The sequence below is a fragment of the Euwallacea fornicatus genome, chromosome 18, assembly GCF_040115645.1.
Source record: "Euwallacea fornicatus isolate EFF26 chromosome 18, ASM4011564v1, whole genome shotgun sequence".
In the NCBI taxonomy this organism is placed as follows: Eukaryota; Metazoa; Arthropoda; class Insecta; order Coleoptera; family Curculionidae; genus Euwallacea; species Euwallacea fornicatus.
In genome coordinates, this window is record NC_089558.1 from 2,857,342 (window position 1) to 2,872,694 (window position 15,353).

The following is a 15,353-nucleotide window of genomic DNA, read 5'->3' on the forward strand; positions in this document are numbered from 1 at the left end:
ACAATAAATATGAGCGTCCATTAATGTATTGTACGTTAGGAAAGAATTTTTTTGTTTTGTGACTGTAACATTGGCTACACTAACTTGTCGAATCAAATCTGCCTCGTTGCCAATTTGCCAGGATATCTTGTTGTAAAAATTGAATTAATTTGCAATTATGAGTTGTCGAGCTAAAACTTGGCTTAACCGATGAATTAAACCACTCTTGAACTTATTTTGAATTTTTTGTGCAAAAACTGTAAAGTTTCCTTAGGATTTATTAAATTGAGGATGCAATAAGAAATGGCGAGTGATTTTGTTATTGGCAACATTGCCGAATTTTCAATAACGTGAAAACTAGAAATCTGTTTAGGACTTTGACAGGAAATGGCAGGAGCAGGATATGAGTCTAAGGTGACAGCTAAAAGGCAAAATGGTGTTGTAAACAAGTTGTTTTTCTTTTAACGTTCAAATAAAAGTAAAATTCAAACATAAAAATATCTAAAATGTCAGAATTAAGTGATAAATTCATAAACTTAGAAGCATGCGACGATATCTTCAAAGATATAAAGTATTTTATTACTGGAGAAGTTCATGAGAAGGTAAGTTAATGCGGCTAACTGCCAAGATTAGAGTAAAGGGTTTCGATTTGCATTGCGTTTAGGAACCATTAATCATATTTTTCCATTAAGAGCAATAGCTGAACTTCATTGGTTTTTGAGTATTTATTAATACAAATTATTAGTATACACAACGAAAGTCATTCAAGTGCGGTGTGGAAATTGAAACTCTTTCTATTTTTCCAGGTTGAAGAGTTGTTGAAGTCGGGCGGCGCAGAACGTCAAAACTACTTCTCCGAATATGTAACGCATTTAATTGTGGGCAACAATCCTGAAGAGAATGATGTTGCTGATGCAAATGATGTCTATGAAATTCCTGCAGTAACCCCCAAGTGGATTATCATGTGTGCTGCACTTAAAAGGCGCCTTAATCTTGAGCCCTATCTCTTCACTACTGAATCAAAACTTTTCACTGGCTTTTCCTTTTGTTTCTCAAATATAAGAGAGGACAGAAATACTCTCTGGGGCCTCATAACTTTTAATGGAGGGAGTGTACATTTAAAATTATCGCGATTTTGCAATTTTTTAATCACTGGAGTAACTAATAGCCTTAAATATGAAAAAGCCTACTCACTTGGTGCTGAGCGCATAAAAATTGTAACACCTGACTGGATTTTAGAAGCTGTAAAAACTAGATCTCTTCCAGACCCTGCACTCTTTCATCCAAAATTGATAAACTGGCCCAAACCAGTTAAACCACCAGAGCCAACTACTGTGATTACTGGGTTTGAGCCTGAAACATTAGAAAATGGCAGGAAGGTTGAAGAAAAGGTTTTGCCTGATACAACCCAAGCATTACTCGAAAAATTAAAGCAGCGCATGCCTTGGAATCAACCACCCCCTACTTCAAGTCCCTCAGAAGTATCCAGCAGTGAAACTGTAGGCCCTCCTAATGTAGTTGCTCCAAGTTTTCTAAGCAAAGTTCATGCTAGTCAGAGGGAGCCAGTATTTAAATCACCAGTATCACAAACTCCTCCTACTCATTCCATGTCAGTTCCTTCAAGTTTTGTGTCTGCAGGTACTCAACCACCAAGTCATGTTGCTAGATCTACAATCCACCACCCTCCCAATAATCAGCAAAACCATCAATTGTCACAACAGTCAAACGTCCAAAATAGCCCTCTTAATATCAGCCGTTTACTAGGACAAGCTCAAGTTAATAAACCTAACAGTTTACAGCAATTGCGAGGGCAATTAAATACTTCCCAGATCCATCATCAGTTGTTGCAACAGCGTATTCAGCAACAAAACATAATCCAGCGGACTTCTTCGGGGCAGGTCAATATAAACCAACAATTGTTGCATCGACACCTAAGTCAAGGACAACTCATAAACCAACAAAACATAATGAACCAACAAAATATAATGAACCAAAATCAAGGTTTAAATCAAATGGGACAAAACCATGTGGGCCAAATTGATTCTCAGAATCAAGATTTAGTTCAACAAAGTCAGAGCAATACTCCATTTAGTCAGTCTATGGTTCATACTAGTCAAGCAAACCAACAGGTTGATGCCAATCACCAAAGAAATCAGATTGAACACTCTCCAAGCCGCAGTCAGGTGATGTCTCCTCAACATAATCAAAGTCCGCTTTTAAGCCCTCACCATCAGCAGCAACAGATTCAGAACCAACATTTGAATCATCAGCAGCAACAGCAAATGTCGGTAAATCAGTTACAACAACAGCAACAAAATCAATTGCTTCAGCAGCAGACCACTCAACTTTTAAACCAGCATCAAATTCAACTAAGCCAACACCAAGTACGGGCTAATCAGCTACTAAATCAACAGCAAAATCAAAATCAATTGAGCTTGCAGCAAGAGAGGGTCAACCAGCTTTTGGGACAACAAACTCAGAACCAAATTCTGCAAGGGAATCAGCAGTTACAGCAGGCTCATGATGATTTACAGAACCAATTACTTAGCCCACCTCAGAGCCAACAGCAAATGATGCAGCAAGGCCAACAAAACCAACAGTTGATCCACAATCAGATGAATCAGCATGTGATGCAACAAAATAATCAGTTAATGCAGCAAAACCAGTCTAATCAAGACTTGATGCAACAGAATCAACAAGTTATGCAGCAGCAGAATCAACAAGTTATGCAGCAGCAGAATCAACAAGTTATGCAGCAGCAGAATCAGCAGGTTATGCAACAGCAGAATCAACAGGTTATTCAACAGAATCAGTTAATTCAGCAAAATCAAACAATGAATCAGCAAAATCAAACAATGAATCAGCAAAATCAACTCAGTCAACAGCAAGGTGCTATTATTAGGCAGTCGCAGATTATCAATCAACAGACTCAACAGTTATTGGGACATGGCAATCAACCCAATCAGCAAGCATTGCTGAGTTTACCCCCAAATCACCACTTAAGTCAGTTGAGCCCGCAACAAATTCAACAGTTGCAACAGTTGAAGAGAGAACAACAGCAGTTGTTAAATCAAACTCAGAATCAATTAGGCAATTTGAATCAGCAGAATGTGGGATTAAATCAGCAGAACGTGGGTTTAAATCAGCAAAATTTGAATTTAAGTCAACATGCTGTTGTTAATACCAGCCCAAATCAGCAGTTAGCCGGTCAAAATCAACAAATTATTGGGCAACAACAGATACAAATAAATCAGCAACAGTTAATTCAGAATAGAGTGATTCAGCAACAGAATTTAAATCAGCAACTTAATCAAGGGCAGGCTTTTGGAGCATCAGGATTAAATCAGCACTCATTAAGTCAAAAGCAGCAGATGTTTGCTCAACAACAGCAAATGAATACAAACCAAAACCAGCAAATTCTTCAAAATCAGGGAAATATGCCGAACCAAACGCAGTTCATTAGTCAGAACCAATTTGAAGCAATTCAGCAATCAAAGTTGAACCAAGTCAGTCAAAACCAATTGGGGCAAATAAATGTGCAATCCTTAAATCAGCAATTACAGCAGCAAAATTTAGGGCAACAGCTAAATCAGCAATTGCTGCAACAGAGCCAGCAAACCAGCGTGAATCAGGGTTCCCTCGGGCAGCAAAATATAAATCAGACTTTGGGGTTGGAGCAAAATTTGGGGTTGATCAGTCAGCAACAGACGGGCCTAAACCAGCAAGGGGGTTTGGCCTTAAATCAGCCAGCGATGAACCAGATGAATCCGGGGGTCAATCAGCAGGTGATACGGGGACAATTTCCGCAACAGGTGCTTGTGAATCAAGGGCAACAAGGGGGTGGACAGAGGGCGCAGTTGAACCAACAGGTTTGGGCTCCACAGCAGCAGCAGGCGCAGCAACAGCAAGCGGGGACGCCGATTCAAGGTAAGCTGGATTTAGTGGGATTGGTGTAACGAAAAAATAACCATTTTTTCAATGGTGAGATGTAAGGATTTTGTACGTGGTGAGTTGTTTATTAATGAAGGTGCTTCGGGTTTCAAATTCTTGTGGATGTTTTATTGTAGCTGGAACCGGAAAGAAGTTGTGTTTTTTTTCTTGTTTTAGAAAGTAGAAAAGTTTCTCGAGTTTTTTTTCAATTTGAATTTTTTCATTTTAAAAAATTAAAGCAAAAATCTGCGCGTACTGGAACAAAAAGGGTTCCTACAAGTTGAGATATGTTTTTTGTGTATATATGACAAGAAATATTAGTTTTAAAATAAATTCATAAAAAACCCACAAATATTCCTATTATATTCAGACAGCATAGGAATTTTGAATTTAGTTTGTAAATTCCAGTGCCTATTTGCTTCAGTTATCATTTGCAAGGCACATGCAAAGGATCAACATGAAACAATACTAATAACAATCATTTTATTATTATATTGTACGTTATTAAGTCTTATTCGACATGTGTGAAGAAGAAGAAGAGAATTGGGAACGTAAGCATTAACTCTTTAAATGCAATTTCCCTGCCCTCGTGAAAAATTCTACCCTAAGTGTCAGAACTTGATCCAGGCCAGCAGATAATCCGCCATCCTGTGAATGTGGCAGTACAGCAATCTGCTACCAACGCTGCCGTCGGCCCCAGAATACAGTGGCCTCCTGGACAACAACCTGGAGTACCGCAGAGGCAGTTCATCCAGCTTGGTGAGACAAAAATATATTACGCTTCGGGATTACTGACGTATCTTTTTACAGATGCACATACGCACAATCAGTTGCAAAAAATGCCGCCTGACCAGCAAGCCTTATTCGTGGCTAAATTGCAACAGAAACAGAGGCAGTTGCAGATGGCTAAGCAAATGCAACAGAGAGCAGGAGGCCACATATTAATCCGAGGTGGGATAGAAAGAAGCCGAAAGAATATTTTTGAATTTCTTTTACATTTTTTCGTGCAGGAAACGTCCCGCAAGGTTTAACCCCGCAGCAACAAGTACAGTGGTTGCAGCAACAGGCCAAACAGCAAGGAATAGTGTTACCACCGAATATTCAACAGAATCTAACTGCAGGTAAATCTCCAATAGCTCCAGGTTGAATTTTTTAATAATTTTAATTCTCATTCATTTTTTTAGGTAATATAACGCCCCAACAACCAGCAGCACAGTCGCCGGCTCCACAGCCGCCCCAACAGGCCCCCGGCTTGAGCCCCATTAACCCGCCAACTGCACCAGCAACCCAGCCATTTGTCGGAGGAGATCAACCTACAGCGCAGCAATTGCAGATGAGGCAGCAATATAGGTTTGATTTTTTTCTTATATGAGGAGTTTGTATCGAAAACTATTGGGCGAAATGAGTTGAATTTTATACAAATTTATTGTTGCATTTGTTACATATATATTATTTGAGAATGTAATACACTCTCATACTTTCTTTTCGGTACAGGTTACAATTGCAACGCGAACAGGCCCAGAAAAACGCACTGGTCCAACAAGGGCCGGCATTGCCAGGCCAAACTTTAGTCAGACCAGCCTTGGTTCAGCCCCCTGTCGCGGACTCCACTACCAACCCTCAAGTCCAAGTTAATCCGAAAACTAAGACTGCGTTAGCTAATATGCTGAGCATCAAACTACAGAGTGGTGGAACTGCCGGACCTCCTGTTCGACCTGAGGGTATTCCTGAACCTTCCGCAGCGGGTACTTTAAGGTATGCTCTTCGTCATTACAATTTATTTTTAAGAATGTATGTTGTCTTATGCAGAAGTTTATTCGTTACTTTGGAAGGTTAAGAATCGTTTAGAAGAATTTGTTTGAACTTGTTTAAGTCGTGGTACAAGAAAGAGAAAAGTTATGTTTTTTCTGTCCTTACGTTCAGAGCTAATGCTAGATATTTTTGTTTTTTGGATATGTTTAGACTGATTATTGAGATGCCTCATAAAATGCGTTTTCAGTGAAAGTTTTGGATGATCTTTTGTGAGTGTGTTCTACTCACCATAATGTTAAGAAAGGTTACTTCTGTTTAGAATCTAGAGAATCGTAATTTACAAATTGTTGGCAATATGCTCAGGGTACTACTTTCCTAGAGTCAACACTCCTTTTATTCATCAAATTGAAGAGAATAAGTTTGAAATGCATACTTATTCTCTATTTAATGAGAACTCTGATCGCTTTACAGAATGATGACCGCTCAACATAACGCAGCCATCAATTCGAAACCTCAAGAAATAATCGCCCTACATCAGCGAAGGGCCATCGGCGGCCCTGGTGGGGAAATAATAAAACCTCCAACCGGAGTGCCCACGTTGCCCCTTACACCTCAAAATGAGCCTCCAAAGTTGCAATTCAATCAAAATAAGGCTCCAGTTCCAGTCCAACATCGGGTCGGTCCGTTTTACGGGCATAACCCTAATCTAAAATGTGAGTTTGAGCCTTAAACCGGATTTTACGAGTTATATTAATGTTCGGTTTTTATCTTGAATTGATAGTTTTTAATATGGCTTAAAAATTCTGGTGTTACGGTGTGTATTGTACGTAATTTTTTTTTTTAGTACCCCCAGATCTATTTCTTTTGGGATGTATTTTTGTTGTCGTAGAAGTTGAGCAGTATTTAGAGGAAAAGTTGCCTGGATGGCAACAGAAAATTGAGAAATACGGAGGTAAAGTTGCATTTTTTACAAATAATTTGAGTTACATTTCGAGTGTGTTTTAATTTTTAGGTGAAGTGGAGAAGCAATATTGCAATAAAGTGACTCATGTCTTGTGCGAAACCCAGAGACATGGGGTAGTTATGCAAGCGTTAAGGGACATGAAGAGATGTGTGACTATACGTTGGCTTAGCGACGTTATCCTGAGAAAACAGGTGGGTTAAAAAGAAAATTAAGTTAATTTGGCTTGTTGAAAAACAGACATAAGTCTTACATGAATTTTAGGTCCTTCCTCCTTGGACAGCTCTCCACCTACCTCAAATATACTTAGACATAACCCCAGCTTCAAAACATTTAATCTCCACCAGCGGCTTTGAGGGTAATTTAAGGCAAGTGGTGAAGCAAATGGTGATGTATATTGGGGCGAAGGTAAGGGTCAAATAAAGAGTGATAATTAAGTATATAAATAAACTTGATGGCGTGAACCTTTAAAGAATTTTAAAAAACATTTTTTTAATAATTAATAATATAAAACATGTTTTCTTGGGGAGTCTCATATATTTACTAAATTTTGTGTGTACCAATAGACGGCACCCCATACTATGATATACCTGAAGTTAAATAGCCATAACTTTTTCATAGCACACTGATTACAATTTTGAATGAAAAAACCAATTGATATGCATTAATTACCATCAATAATTTTAATTATTGCAGTGCACTGTTTACTTTTCCAAACATAACACGCTATTAATATGCTCAAAAGCCGAGGGTAAGAAATACAATCACGCAAAAAAATGGGGAATACCAGTGGTAAATGTCCAGTGGTTAACGGACATAATCCTCGGCAATTTCACTGCCATGAACCAAATGGATAGCCAAGCGTATCAAACATACACGAATCCTCCAAATTTGAGCTTTGATCCCAAACTGGTTCCAAACATGATGAGTAAGTTTGAAAATTTGAAAATTTAGTTTGATATTAATTTACTCGATTAGTGGCGTGGAAGGCTCCGATCAACATTTCTCAGGAGTCTTACGAGAGGGTGAAACGGTCAGCGTCTCCGGTCAGTTTGCCCAAAACTAAAAAGCAGAAAACTGAACATACAGATGAGAACGAGAATATCACGGAAGAAGTCGTGAATTCTAATTATAAAGTGTTACTGTCACATTTTGATTCTGCGAGGTCGAAAGAGTTGGCCAAAGCAGTGAGGTGGGTTGATGATTTTTGACTTTGATTGGACGGTTTCAGTATAGGATTTTTTTTATTGAATTATATTAAATTTGTACCCAAAAATTCATATAGAGAAAAAAATTGGGTTCTTTTGTATAAACCTAATTTTTTTAATAGATCAAAGGTTCTGTATGTTATATGTAGAATATTAAAAGATATCATATTTTTGTGCTTTCAAATAAATTTAAACGACGTGCATTAAACTTTTAGGGCTTTATATGTTTCTAAAAGAATATTAATTTGTAGGGAACTGGGCGGAATCGTAGTCAAGGATCACAGAGACTTTACTCACTTGGTAGTACCGAAACTTGCAAGAACTCACAAACTGTTATTCGCAATTGTCAAATTTTGCCACATCCTCCCTGAAAAATGGCTTGAGGATTCTCTGCGTGCCAAGCAGTTCCAACCAGAAAACGGATTTTCCCTTCCGCTGGAAGAATTCAACCAAACCTACAACGCCAACTTCGAAAAAGTTCTCCAAACCTCCACCAGACAAAACTTGCTTGAAGGAAAATCCTTCTGGTTGACGCCGAGCGTGATTCCAAGCAAGAAAATTGTAGCCGAATTAATCGAACTTTCCGGAGGGAAACTGGAGAGAATACGCAGAAGCAGAGCTCAAATCGACGCTACTAATCTCACCTCTTCTCTTTCATACTTCATTATAACAGCGAAGGAGGATTTGCATTTGGTGGGGGACCTCCTAAAGAACAAAAAAGGCAAGCAAAGGGTTGTGTGCAATGTGGAGCTGATATTCAGTGCAATCTTGAAGCAGGAGTTTGAGATAGACCCGTACGCGGTGAGTGTTGTATGATCTTTGAGAAAACGGAGGTGAGATAGGGTAAAGCAACTACGCGAAATGCTCCTTGATGATTCGTCCTCGGAGAGCGATAGTTTGCCGGAGCGTCGGGAAATTTTTGATTGAAAGTGAAAATTTGATGAGTTGGTTGAGGATTTTTTTTTACAGAGAGACAATTTCGTGGTTATTTTGGGGTAAATTGACATGAGTGTAAATATGGTGCCAAAGTGTGTGAGTAGGTTTCTTGGCGGAAAAAAAACTTTATCCGCTGAAATTCGTCACAACCAAAGGCTTCTCCATACTAAATGAAGTACAAAACTAGTTCATCAATTGTGGTACTTACAACCCTGAAAACTGAGGTTAATTTCCATGTGTATATAGTTGTTTTTACTCCTGGATATAAGTCGGAATTTAGCCTTTAGGGTTAGGTGTAAATATTAGTGAGAGGTTTCCATTATTGTCATTAGCGACTCATTATTAATATGTAATTATTATAATAGGTTTCGATAACTTACGTTTATATATTGCAATATTGTATATGTTTATATACGGTGTTGCAATATTACCTTTTTGTTCTCATAATGACAAAACTATATTCTTGTGCGAACAAGTTTAATAACGATCTCGAAAAAATCATTTATTTTGTATATCTTCTATCTATCTACAGTGTATAATGTAACTTTAGTAAGTTTTCCTAAGAAATATCTTGGTATTGTCTATATAACTTAAGTCATCCCTATGCTGCCACTTACAAGATTCTTAAATCTCTAGATCATTGTGATTTATTTGTTACAATACGAATACCTACTTAAGAGGGTCTACAAGCTGGTGTTTAGTAGACTCTGTGATAAATAAGTAGGTAGTACTATTACCGATAGTTAAAGCACAATTTCACTTCGCTATGCGGTCAAATTGTATATTCTTTTAACTTTTGTTATTGTTAGGCATTATGAAGCTTAAACCAAGTTTTTTTACCCTATAGCATTTCATACATATGTAGTACTTGTAAGTGCTGTAGGTACCGATTACTAATTTGCCCTATGGGCAACTCTTATGTAAGGTGTATAAATGTTCAAGTTTAATACGCTTACATGTCTTCAAATAAAGATTTGACTTTAATTTAATTGTTATCCTTGATGCAGGCGGAAAAAATCATTCACCGAACGGGGGACAATTTGTCCTTATTATGTCGAAACACTCAAATAACTAAAAGTCCAACGCCCCGAAACAAAAGAAGCATTATTAGCTAATTACCATAATCATTATGGTAATTTTACATATAATCATACAATAAGCTTATTACCATAAAATTTCATTACCTTAGTTCATTGGTACCCGCCTTTATGAAACCGGGCAGGGTCTTTTGTTACCTACTCAAGAAAATTGGGGTGTCTGTCATCAAGCTCCGAGAGGCGTGATGCATTGTTTCCTTGTCTATCTTGCATAGGTAAACTTAATACGTATGTCAGGTATTGGATAATGTGCGGCGCTGCCAATTTGGCTTAGGTAAACTGCTCAACATTTTGGTTAACTCTATTGTATAAACTGATATTGCTCATTATTTTAGTTTGATTTCATTGTTTTTTCATTAACTAGGGCAATACACATAAAGAAGAATCTAAGAAAATAAGTGGCAAACATCTATCTTCATCAAATATATGTATCATCGTAAATTTTACATAACGAATAATTCTATGCAAACCTTTGATCTTACTTTGTTTTTTTATTAAAAGCTCCCCAAAAATAAATAAAACATTTTAATAATCATGAACGTTTAGATATTCTTCAATTTGCTGCCAGCTTATTTTGTCAACATTCCTAAAGGGTTGTTTTTTCGTTATCGTAGAAGCGGCAACAACGCAAAGAAACACACAAAGATGGCGTCGTGAAATGTTTCCTCGTCGGTGTCCCTTATCTCGATTTTGATTGAATAAATAAACAAATAGATCGAGGCGGCGTTTAAATAACGTTTAAATGATAAATGCAACAAACAATCTAGCTGTAAACCGTAAAAAATTTACGGTTTTAAGCCAAAAAGGCCGCGAAAATCGACCGTGAAAAATGTGATTTTCTTTGTTCGGACGGCTGTGCAAGTGTCCATGTTAGATCTTCAGTTGTTTCTGGTTATTTTTTGGACATCTCCGATCTCCCTGTGTCCCCGTTTTACCCTTTGGAGCATTTTTCCAGGTAAGTTTTACTGAGTTTCATTAAATTTCCGGTGATTTCCGTTAGTTTTCATTGAATATTTAAGTGTATGTTAAAAGTATTATTGGGCGTATCAGAGGGCACTGCTGCGAAGATCATATTGGGCCGCTGTTTTGATATATTAGGGTTTCTTCCAATTTTTATTAAAAATATCGATTGAAAGGTTATTGTGCTTTCCATGCGAGCCATAAATGGCCCTTAAGGATTTATAGCCAGAGTTAAGCTTAGTTTCATCCGGTTTACTTGAAAAATTAGGTTTGCCACTGGCAATTTATAGGGGTAGAATTCCTATAAAATGTTTCGGTTTCTGCACAAAGTGTCTTTATTTTTGGCGGTTATAAGATGCAATTTAGATTCTTAATCAGATCCTCCCTTTTCAACTCTCCCTTTTTTTAATTGTCTGAACCAATCTGCAAGATTTTTCTCCCTAAGTTTTTTTGCCCTACATATCAGTAGGTCATAGAACACTATTTTCATATTTATCTGTCAGTGCAACATATGCAAGTAGTCAATTTCAAATTTCCATGGTTTACGTATTCACTATCAGTTTGTTCAACACTTTTCAATTAAACAGAAAATGAAAAATATAGGGGAGCCAAAAATAAGGTTATTAATTAACTACATCTATTTTAAGCAAATATAACATTCCTTGATAGTAATATTTCAAAATCAGAACAAGCTCTTTGATATCCTGCATGTGATCTCCAAATAAAGTCTTTGTGATTTGATGACACCATGTGTAAGTCTCAAATGATGTATCTTCTCTCTGACTACTTCTATATTTTAACAATATTTGAGATTTTGGATAGTGTGTGTCAACTGGATTGTGATAAGTTTAAAGTGCGGTAAATAGCCAATTTTTTGTAATTTTTGAGATTTACATGTGTACAACTATTAGTTCAACTTTACATATTATTGATTTCCTTAAATAAAGGTAGCTTGAAACGGATATTTTATATAGGGTGTTTCTAAAAAAATGAGCGAAGTTATAACTTGGTTGTTTATGAACAGATTATGATAAACTAAAAACCAAATAAAATGATATTGTTCAGACTACTACCTAATATTAGTTTTTTTTAATTCAATTTCTTCTGTTTCATGAGTCAACTTCAGAATTCTAAACAGAACTCCATATTTTCATTTACATTTTTTGATAAAAAATAATTTTTAACTGAAAAAAATTTATTATTCTGGCAGCTCAACAGTCCTCAAAATTTTAATTCCTAAAACGCTCAACGACAGATTTATTTTAAATTTATGTCGAAATTGGCTAACTGCTGTGTTCCTAGGATTCTCTTCACTCCACCTGTGGTTGTTTCCTCAAAAACTCCATCTTTTGTAAATGAAGCCCTAGTGACAAAGAGAATATTTTTCATAAAACCTGGTTTGCGCTTTACTTTATGGAAAAGCCAATTGTAAAATGCTATCCTTTGAAAATCTGTTGGCAAGAGTTCTTGAATTTGTTAAAGGTGGTGCAGATATAGGTGTTGTTTCTTAGTTATCCCCCACACTATGGATTAAGATATATTTTGCATAGCATTCATTCATCTAATATTTAACATATTATCTTCTTTAAAACGCCTTAATACCTGTTCTTTATTGTCAACAGTTCCTGTCGTATGCAGTCTGCTAGTATCATTGTTAATGTTTCGAAAAACTTCTTGTCTCTCAAAGGCAACGGTCAATTAAAACAAACAGTTGCCTCGAAGGATTTCCCTTGTTAGGTTATATATTTTGGTATTATCTTCTTGCTGTCCTTGATTTATTGTCACATTTGCCAAAATTAAATGCATGACAGTAAGCTCTTAGAAAATGTATCTTTCAACCGATACCATTAAAAAAAATTACAAATAGTTTAGAAACGAGCAACATGACAAGAATCTAAAAGACTGACATTGACGAGAAAAAATAATACAAAAACATGGAAAGTTAAATATCTGAAGCTTCAACACAATGGTACAGCAGCGTGCAGTATCTCATACTTAGTTTTCTTGAAAACAGTGCCGTTATCGATTTTAAACGAGAGTACTTTTTTTGTGAAATTTTAAACAAACTTTAAGAAAAACTGACTAAATATATATTTTATTCTCGAAAAAAAAATCTATTGAAAAAATCTCTACGTCACCCAATTTTTCGCCACCGCAGTAACTAAGAATAATAATATAATAATGCTTCATTAAACAATTGCATTCAATTCCGTCAACTTTATGGCGTCCAATAATAGTACACAATAATTTTTTACAAATTAAATTTTTTTTACTCGTTTTTATCTATTTTTATTATTTTTTCGAGTTCTGTGTATATTAGCAAATTTCCTTTAAAACAATGTATCCTGTTTTTTTGCTAAAATATTATATTTCATGAACGAATACTGTTTTGTGCATCGTCTCTAAACATGGGATTTTTTTGGCATTATTGCTGAAAGTGGCCCATCAACGCCATGATGGTGGTAAATCATGCAGTTGTTTAAACAATCGGTCATCGCACATCTCTGGGCCACGCTGAAAATGATAGTCGCAGTGCAAATTTTGAATTTAACGCGGAAAGACAGAAGCTCGACTCCAGGTCAGTGGAACTCATACAATAAATTAAGTTTTATGGCTACATTGCATAGTTATTGTGAGAGATTGTTATTCAATAATCTCTTTTTTTGTTGTTTCATTCTATTGACTGAGAATAAGGCCTGACACACAAGTAGGGGTGGAATTGCACATTATTTGTAGTTATTCTGTATATTAGCAAATCCGCTAAAAGACAGTTAAATTTCCTTTATAATGATATATCATGCTCCTACGCCTAAATCGCCATATTTCACTAATAAATGCCGTTTTGTGTATCGTCTATAAATATTGAATTCTTTCGGCCCTTTTGCCGAAGGTGGCTTTGGAACGCCATGTTTTGCCAACAATTGCGTGTGATATCTAAGATCTCTGGGCCACGCTAAAAATGTTGCTGGAGCTGCAATTTCCGAATTGAATGTGAAAAGTGCAGTGGCTCGAATCCAGATCAGCGGCGCGCAAAAGTTTTATGACGATTTTGCCAAACAAATGTGTTATCCAATATTGTTGTGGAACAGTCCGTTTTTTTTTTAAATACTGTTTGTCGAAAAAACACTTCAAATAATATTAAACTACAACTTTTTAATCAAGTAAACAACAATTTTATTGTTTTCGTGTTTTCCCTGGCGGGAGGAACCATCTAGAGCGCAATATTGCAGTTGGCAATATTGACAAAGGTTGAAAATGCACGAAATGACTTAATTGAAAATATCGCGAAAACTGTTAGAAATGCGAGTCCTTTCGTAGAACACATTTCTGATACAGAACAGGTCAGTATTAAATAGAATTCGTAAAAATGTTAAAGCTATCGCCACTCATAGAAAAATTAGGTCGACTTATGCACCTTGGTAAGGCGCAAGCTTTGTATTGGGCAAGTTTAGCTGAGTCGCACCCAACACTCATTTGCACGATTGTTTCTGGACATCGTATATATGTCTACATATAGGACGCCGTCCTATATTTTAATTTTTAACAGTCACTCGGTCTGGGACACGATCCATTTTGCGTATAAAGTTATTTTAAAACAAATATCTCACAAACTGCTAGAAGCTCAACTAGAAATTCTAGATCATCGGCTGGAGGGAAGGCCAAGATATGAAAAATAATTAAAAGTAATATACTGTGTTGGCCAAAAGTGGATGAACTAAAAATATAAAATACAGGTTTTTAATAATTCACACTATAAAGCTTGTATTAAATTAAGTGGAATTTTTCGGCCGAATGGCTAATTGAATTATCAGGTATTGTTAAAACACGTGAAAAAATAAGGTTTTTTCTAACATAAAAATTATTACTCTTTAGAACTAAAAATTACTAGTAGTTCCCATTTCCGCAACGCTGACTGGCAGTAATTTTTGGTGAAATTACTGTCGTAGCGATTCTCAGCTGGGACCAGGGACTGCTGGTTCGGCGCACTCGCAATCGAGTTTTTAAATGAGCTGTGATTTATTTGTGATTTGTTTGCGGCATTTGCTAGTTATATTGGAAGTTACAGTATTGCTTGTTTCTTCTCTTTCAATTAAAAAAAAAATGTTAATGGACTTCGAAGGTGAGTTTATAAATTAAATTTGAAAAAATCAAACTATTATAATAAATAAACTAGGCAATATTGTTTTAGGTGAAATCAGTTTCTAGCTATAAACGAATACTTCTTTTAACTGAAAAACGAATTAGTTTATACATAAGCAAATAAAAAATAAACCGGGCACAACAGCTGTGAAAAATTTAATATACTCGTATTTATGGCAATTGATTGTCGCAGAGTTATCCAAGAATTAAGGTATTACCATTTTGCTAAAGTTATTTGAAAACAGCTGGAAAATACTGGACCGTTATTACAATAAATGAATTGAAAATAATAAGTTCATAGGAACAGGAAGAAAAGTTTTTGAATTTGCTAAAGCATTGAGGAAGCTGTATGAAAAAAGAAATATGTGAATCTTGTTTTATTACTAACCT

The 15,353-nt window shown here is 36.2% G+C and overlaps 2 protein-coding genes across 4 annotated transcripts in view; both read left to right on the forward strand.

Moving 5' to 3' along the window:
* The first annotated feature begins 361 nt into the window (after window positions 1-361).
* On the forward strand, window positions 362-9,750 carry Ptip (PAX transcription activation domain interacting protein). Of its 2 annotated transcripts, XM_066292689.1 has the most exons (15): window positions 362-581; window positions 786-3,485; window positions 3,543-3,906; window positions 4,537-4,668; window positions 4,720-4,860; window positions 4,920-5,030; window positions 5,094-5,259; window positions 5,404-5,664; window positions 6,133-6,374; window positions 6,506-6,613; window positions 6,674-6,816; window positions 6,887-7,030; window positions 7,319-7,550; window positions 7,601-7,814; window positions 8,082-9,750. In XM_066292689.1, the coding sequence occupies exons 1-15, from the start codon at window positions 486-488 to the stop codon at window positions 8,644-8,646; spliced, it is 5,619 nt and encodes a 1,872-aa protein (XP_066148786.1). In that variant the 5' UTR covers window positions 362-485; the 3' UTR covers window positions 8,647-9,750. The 2 variants fall into 2 exon arrangements, with proteins under 2 accessions (XP_066148786.1, XP_066148785.1); XM_066292688.1 differs by having other exon boundaries at window positions 363-581; window positions 786-3,906.
* Window positions 9,751-10,512: 762 nt separating this feature from the next.
* LOC136344803 (uncharacterized) overlaps window positions 10,513-15,353 on the forward strand; it is an 81,249-nt gene continuing 76,408 nt past the window's right edge. For both annotated transcript variants that reach the window (XM_066292586.1, XM_066292587.1), the window contains exon 1: window positions 10,513-10,818. The gene's annotated coding sequence lies outside the window, so the exon portion shown is untranslated. The remainder of the gene's footprint in view (window positions 10,819-15,353) is intronic.

Bases quoted from the DNA above. Each gene is read 5' to 3' on its own strand.
- Ptip (XM_066292688.1), top strand. From the start codon at position 486: ATGTCAGAATTAAGTGATAAATTCATAAACTTAGAAGCATGCGACGAT. The intron at 582-785 runs GTAAGTTAATGC...CTATTTTTCCAG, and splicing joins CTGGAGAAGTTCATGAGAAG to GTTGAAGAGTTGTTGAAGTC. The intron at 6,375-6,505 runs GTGAGTTTGAGC...TTTTTTTTTTAG, and splicing joins GCATAACCCTAATCTAAAAT to TACCCCCAGATCTATTTCTT.